At 37.1% G+C, this 6581-nt stretch overlaps 1 protein-coding gene across 4 annotated transcripts in view; it reads right to left on the bottom strand.

Annotated features, from left to right (window-relative positions):
* LOC106871681 (sodium- and chloride-dependent GABA transporter 2) overlaps positions 1 to 3602 on the bottom strand; it is a 20441-nt gene extending 16839 nt beyond the window's left edge. For 2 of the 4 annotated variants that reach the window (XM_014918279.2, XM_052976672.1), the window contains exons 1-2: positions 2487 to 2643; positions 723 to 915 (exon numbers count right to left, since the gene is read on the bottom strand). In XM_014918279.2, coding sequence (XP_014773765.2) covers positions 723 to 915; positions 2487 to 2507 — 214 coding nt within the window. In that variant the 5' untranslated portion in view covers positions 2508 to 2643. Of the gene's footprint in view, positions 1 to 722; positions 916 to 2486; positions 2645 to 3532 lie in introns of those variants that run through there. The other 2 variants (XM_052976674.1, XM_052976673.1) reach the window with 2 other exon arrangements.
* Between the last annotated feature and the right edge of the window lie 2979 nt (positions 3603 to 6581).

The raw sequence follows: 6581 nt of genomic DNA, 5'->3' as shown, positions 1-6581 counted from the left end.
ATATATATATATCACAAAGGATAATTAATGGTCATTACAGATTCCTTCGTTGTAGTGAATTTTAACTGACATCTGTTTTCTGATAATCATTACAGTTTTGTTGATTGATTGGTTTATTCAATCAGTCGATTGATCGGTTGAGAGAAATTGAATAACCTAGAGGATTAATGCTACCCTCATCAGATTCATTGTATTCATGGTAGTATATATATATATATATATATTTATATTTATATATATGTATCAGAGGCGACTCCAGGTCAGCGTCATTCGAGGTCATTCACTTGGGCTTGTCACAGATTTCGCATAAGACACATACCTGTTCAAAGAATTTCATGTAACTGAATGTGAATTATGAAACAGCTGTAAACATATGGAATTAAATATTCATACTTCTCACTACTCCTGGACTTTAATTATTATATATATTTATATATATATATATATATATATATATGTACTTGTGTGTGCACATGTGTTTGTGTGTGTGTGTTTGTGTATGTCCCCCTTATCACTTGACAATTGATTTTTGTTTACATCTCTGTAACTTAGGGGTTTGGCAGTGGAGACCGATAGAATAAGTACCTAACTTTTAAAAAAATGAGTACTGGAGTCGATTTGTTTGACTAAACTCTTTAAGGCAGTGCCCCAGCATGACCACAATCTGAAGAGTGAAACAATTTAAGATAAAAGATAACAAATGGCAGGCATGTTTCACTTACCTCCTCCATTCTTGTAACAGAGATATGGGAAGCGCCATACATTACCCAAACCTACAGCAAAACCAACACATGTTATGAAAAACTCTATCTGTTTTCCCCAGGTACCTCTTTGTTTAGGTGTTTTTCCTCCTGATGATGGAGCTTCAGTGATTTCTGCTCCTTGGCATATGCCATTTGTGGGTTTCTGTTCCGCCTTTAATCAATCAAGGAGAGAAGAACATGCATACAAAAAGATTAACAAGTAATAATAATAATAATAATAATAATAATAATAATAGTGTTGGGTTGGGGCATAATTATTGTGGCTTTTTTTCAACAAATTTTATTCAACAAAAACAATAACAATTTTTACATTCTGAGTTCAAATTTTGCCAAGGTTCACTTTATCTTTCAACCTTTTGGGGTTGATAAAACTAGTACCAGTCATGCACTGGGGTCGATATAATCAACTAGCCCTCTACCCCAAAATTTCAGGCTTTGAACCTATAATAGACTGGATTATTATTATTATTGTTGTTGTTGTTGTTGTTATTGTTACTATTATTACTATTATTGTTGTTGTTGTTATTGTGGAGGCGCAATAGCCTAGTGGTTAGGGCAGCGGACTCGCAGTCATAGGATCGCGGTATCGATTCCCAGACTGGGCCTTATGAGTTTTTTATTGAGCGAAAACACCTAAAGCTCCACGAGGCTCCGGCAGGGGATCGTGGCGAACCCTGCTGTACTCTTCCACAACAACTTTCTCTCACTCTTACTTCCTGTTTCTGTTGTGCCTGTAATTCAAAGGGTCAGCCTTGTCACACTGTGTCACGCTGAATATCCCCGAGAACTACGTTAAGGGTACACGTGTCTGTGGAGTGCTCAGCCACTTGCACGTTAATTTCACGAGCAGGCTATTCCATTGATTGGATCAACTGGAACCCTCGACGTCGTAACCGACAGAATGCCAACCATTGTTATTTCTAATTATCACAGGTTTTGTTGGAGCTCTTGGAGTTTTGCATGCATAGAGGGCTTGCTACCTGCAGCCTTCGGTACCATGCTGTCCCTTCTTTTCAGCTATCTAATACTTTTTTGATTATTCTGGCTATGCCAAGGTGGCAAACCTTTTGTAACAGTTCTACCGGGCACTCTATGCCAGTTTCCTTTATGTTCCCCCTTGATGCCTTCTGATACTGTTCCCAAGGACCTGACAATAATTGAAGAAGAAGAAGAACAACAACAACAACAAAGTAAAAATCAGAAGGAAAGAAAAACGAAGAAAAACAAAGGGGAAAAAAACGAAAAATGAAAAGAAGTGGAAGAACAAAAAGAATTAAAACAAAGTAAAAAAAAAACAGAAAGAAAAAAGGAAACGAAGAAGAAAAACAAAATAAAAAAAACAAAAAATGAAGGAGATGAAGAAGAAGAAGAAGAATGAAGAAGAAGACATAGAAAAATGAAGAAAAGATGAAGAAGGGGAGCTTTTATTTCAAATCTTAGTCTAATTTATTACTGAGGACAAAAGAATTCAAGGGCTTTTGTGCCATAAACGGAGATTTTTTGGAGAGAGAGAGAGAGAGAGAGAGGAAGAGAGAGAGAGCAAGAATATTGAGAAAAATGTTAAGAAAAAGACAATCAAACATAATTTAAATTCTTACACAACATTGTTTAAATGAGTAATATTTGAATATGAAATATCAAAGTTTCACAATAATGCACCTGAAGTTAATGAAAATATTTTAACGAAAATCTATTATAAGACAATAAAACATCTCTACTCACGTGTAACTTGTAAACCTCCATAACAACTGAGTGAAGTAGAAGTCAAAGCAATACAAGAGAAAAACAAACTAATAATAATAATAATAATAATAATAATAATAATACTTGATTATATAATCAATATTAATGTCTGTCTTCCCCCTCCACCACTTGATTTTTTTTTTTTTTTTTTTTTTTTTGTGGCAGGGCGATCTTTGTACTTTCCAACTTAGACAGATAAAGTTTGCTTAAACTTTATATAATTTTCCACCAACTTTTTTCTTTTTTTTTCTTAGGTGCAGGTGGGGAGTGAGGGTTGGTTGGTTGGTTGTTTTTTTGGTTTTGGTTTTTTTTTTCTTAGCAAAATTGAGATAAATAAATATATAAATAAATAAATATGTAAAATAGCTAAAATACCTCAGTGAAATTGGTGTCGTGGCCAGTGCCAGCGACACATAAAAGACATCCCGTGCCTGTGACAGATAAAGTAAAAGGCACCTGGTACTCTCTGTGAAGTGGTTAGCATTCAGAAGAGCATCCATAGAAACCAAGCTAAAACAGAATGCAGCCTGGTGCAGCTCTCCGGCTTACCTGTTCCAGTCTGACCCATGCCAGCATGGAAAACGGACGCTAAAGGATAATGATGATTGATGACGATTAATGATTGGTGGTGATTAATGATTGATGGTGATTAATGATTGATGATGATTAATGATTGATGACGGTTAATGAATGTTGGTGATTAATGATTGATGGTGATTGATGATGACAATTGATTATAGATGATGACGATTGATGATTGACGATGGAATATCTCAGAAAATGATATATGCAGATGCAGAAAAGTTGGAGCACTGAAACTTCTGCCTACCAAATCCACTCACAAGGCTTTGGTCGGCCCGAGGCTATAGTAGAAGACACTTGCCCAAGGTGCCACACACAGTGGGACCGAACCTGGAACCATGTGGTTGGTAAGCAAGCTACTTACCACACAGCCACCCCTGTGCCTATAGCCATGCTTGCACCTATATATAACTTAAATTAAAGACCACAAATCTTGCACTTACAACTATTCCACCATTTATTAAGCTGCAAAAAAATTATGGTTTTTAGTTTTAGTTTATGGTTTCCTGTCTCATCTGACAGAATGCTTTTCTAGGTGTTGAAGCATTACCACATTATATATATATAAACATTCACATACACACACACATATAGATAAATATATGCACACACATGCATATATATTTAAAGGTGAAAAACCTCTGTTGTACTTTTTGTTCACCTCTTTTATCTTCTCTGTGTTTTTTTCTATTTTCTTTACTTGTTGCTGCTTGTCTTTCTTTCTTTCTTTCTTTCTGTCTGTCTTTCTCTCTTTCTTGAGATATCTTCCAAGGGTGTGGGCCAAAAGAAGAAAAACAACAACAACAACAGCGGCAGCCACAACAGCAACTCCAACAACAGCAGCAGCACCACCACCACCAACAACAAGCTATTGGAAATGATTCATTTGTTTATTTCTCTATTGTCAGTAAACCAATCAGAATTGTCCGTGTAAGTGCACTAAACATCCTGCATACACAAACCGACCCCGTGAGGATCAGTTGTAAAGTTCAAAAGCCGAACAGGATACTCTCATGGATTGTGACCAATGAGATTTATTTTTTCAACATAGTTCCCCTTGCAGTCCACACACTTCTTCCATTGGTGTTGTTGCAGTGCTTGGATAACATTGGCGAAGAGGCTTTCATCTTGCTGATCAAAAAATGTCATTAACATGGCGATACTGGAAAGTGGTCAGGACACATTTGGCTGTACAAACCACGGCCCAGACTTCATGAAGGCCATAATTACTGCTGAATGGCCACTGCTCAATGCGTTTACTCTTTTACTTGTTTCAGTCATTTGACTGTGGCCATGCTAGAGCACCGCCTTTAGTGGAACAAATCAACCCCAGGACTTATTCTTTGTAAGCCTAGTACTTATTCTATCGGTCTCTTTTACTGAACCACTAAGTTACAGGGACGTAAACGCACCACCATCGGTTGTCAAGTGATGGTGGTGGGGCAAACACAGACACGCAAACACACACACACATATATATATATATACACACGATGGGCTTCCTTCAGTTTCCGTCTACCAAATCCACTCACAAGGCTTTGGTCAACCTGAGGCTATAGTAGAAGACGCTTGCCCAAGGTGCCACGCAGTGGGAGCCATGTGGTTGGTAAGCAAGCTACTTACCACACAGCCACTCCCACACCTATGTTGTTGAAGATATGTTATCAAATTGAGAGAGGAGGGGGAAGGGGAGGTAGAGAGGATGGAGATAGAGAGGGAGAGGGAAAGAGGCTCATAGACAACTAGCAGAGAGATAGGCACTCAAACATACAAGAGAGAGAGGGAGAAAAGGGTGAGGTGAGATATAAGTAGGCAGGCAGAATTATTGACAAACAGAAGTGGAGTAGGAGAGGAAATAGTGAGTGTGAGAAAGAGGAAGATACAAGCAGAAAGAGAGGGGGAGAGAAGCTGAAGCATCTTATACAAACAAATAAATTGGATGATTTGACCTTAGTGTCAACACAAGATTAGTCTACTAGCATCTGTGGATGTGTGTATGCGTGTATATGCATGTGTGTGTGTGTGTTTTCATGCGTGGGTATGTGAGCAGAGCAGGGTCCCAGTTTCTAGTTGGATATTGGGATCTATTTTAAAACTGGGGCGCCAGTTTTCATTTATGTTTTACGTAGTGTTTTTGGTACGGAAAGACTTTCAAACTTCGTATACTTATCTATTTTGTGTTATAGAACAGAAAAATATTTTTGTATTCGAATTTATTTCATGTAAAAAATTGTCTTATTTCGATAATTTCTACTAATCACTGACGTCTATTCAGTTGAAAACAGTTAGCGCTGTAACGGTGTATATTGTATTAATCCCCTAACCCTAACCCTAACCAGACTGTTAACCATAACCGTAACCCTAACTCTAGAATCCGAACTCTAAAATTGTTACACACATAGATACGCACAGCGTAATTTATTATATAAACAATATATGCGTATAAATTACGATTAAACCAGATGAATTATGTCACAGGGAATAACATTTTTATGACCGCCCAGCAGTAACTCTATTCAGCTGAATAGACGTCAGTGATTGGTTGAAATTACAGAAATATGACAACTTTAACATGGAATAACTTGCGAATTCCTTTTTTTTGTTAAGAAGACTAAGAGTAAAAGATGTTTTATATGACACATTCTACCAGTGTCCCAAGTTTCAAAGTGTTTCGTTAGTGTTTCGTTAAGAAAATACTGGTGCCCCCGTTTTAAAATAGATCCGGATATTGTAGTGTTGTCATTGTGGTCATTGTCATCATCATCATCATCATTGTAATTGTTGTTATCGTCATCGTCATCATTGTTGTCGTGATCATCATCGTCGTCGTCGTCACCATCATCATCGTCATCATCATCATCATCGTCATCATCATCAGTCTTCTACCCTTTTCTTACCATAATTATGATATGAAATACTTTTGTCCTCATTTCAATTAACTTTGAAAATAACGAAATAACTTTGTCATTATTAAGCTGATGTTTCGGACATAAGCACAAAATCTTGAAGGACAGTTTTGAAGAGCAGTCACAGAACCAGGGGCCATCTCAGGCAGGTTATTATCAAAAGGGTTAAACTAGTGGCTTGGCAAAATCTTTCAGGTGCAAGTTGGGAAAATGCTTTGCTTTATTTGTTCCAGCTCTGTACATTCTGAGTTCAAAACCTGCCACAGGCAGCTTTTCCTTTTGTCTCACCAAGGACAATAATAAAACGAAATTCTAATCTAGTACTGGGGGTTGATTGTATCGTCACCATCACTGTCATCATCATCATCATTGTATTATCATTGCCATTATCATCATCACCACCATCACCACCACCGTTATCATCATCATCATCACCACTATCCTCATCTACTTCAAGATAAACTATTCCAAAAAAGAATTACTGCAAAGTTTCTAAAGTCTTATGATGTCAGCTATCTCTCTCTCTCTCTCTCTCTCTCTCTCTCTCTCTCTATATATATATATATATATATATATATATATATAT

The sequence above is a fragment of the Octopus bimaculoides genome, chromosome 25 (genome assembly GCF_001194135.2).
Source record: "Octopus bimaculoides isolate UCB-OBI-ISO-001 chromosome 25, ASM119413v2, whole genome shotgun sequence".
NCBI lineage: Eukaryota > Metazoa > Mollusca > Cephalopoda > Octopoda > Octopodidae > Octopus > Octopus bimaculoides.
The sequence above is the reverse complement of the archived record's forward strand: the minus strand, read 5'-3'. Positions and strand labels throughout refer to the sequence as shown.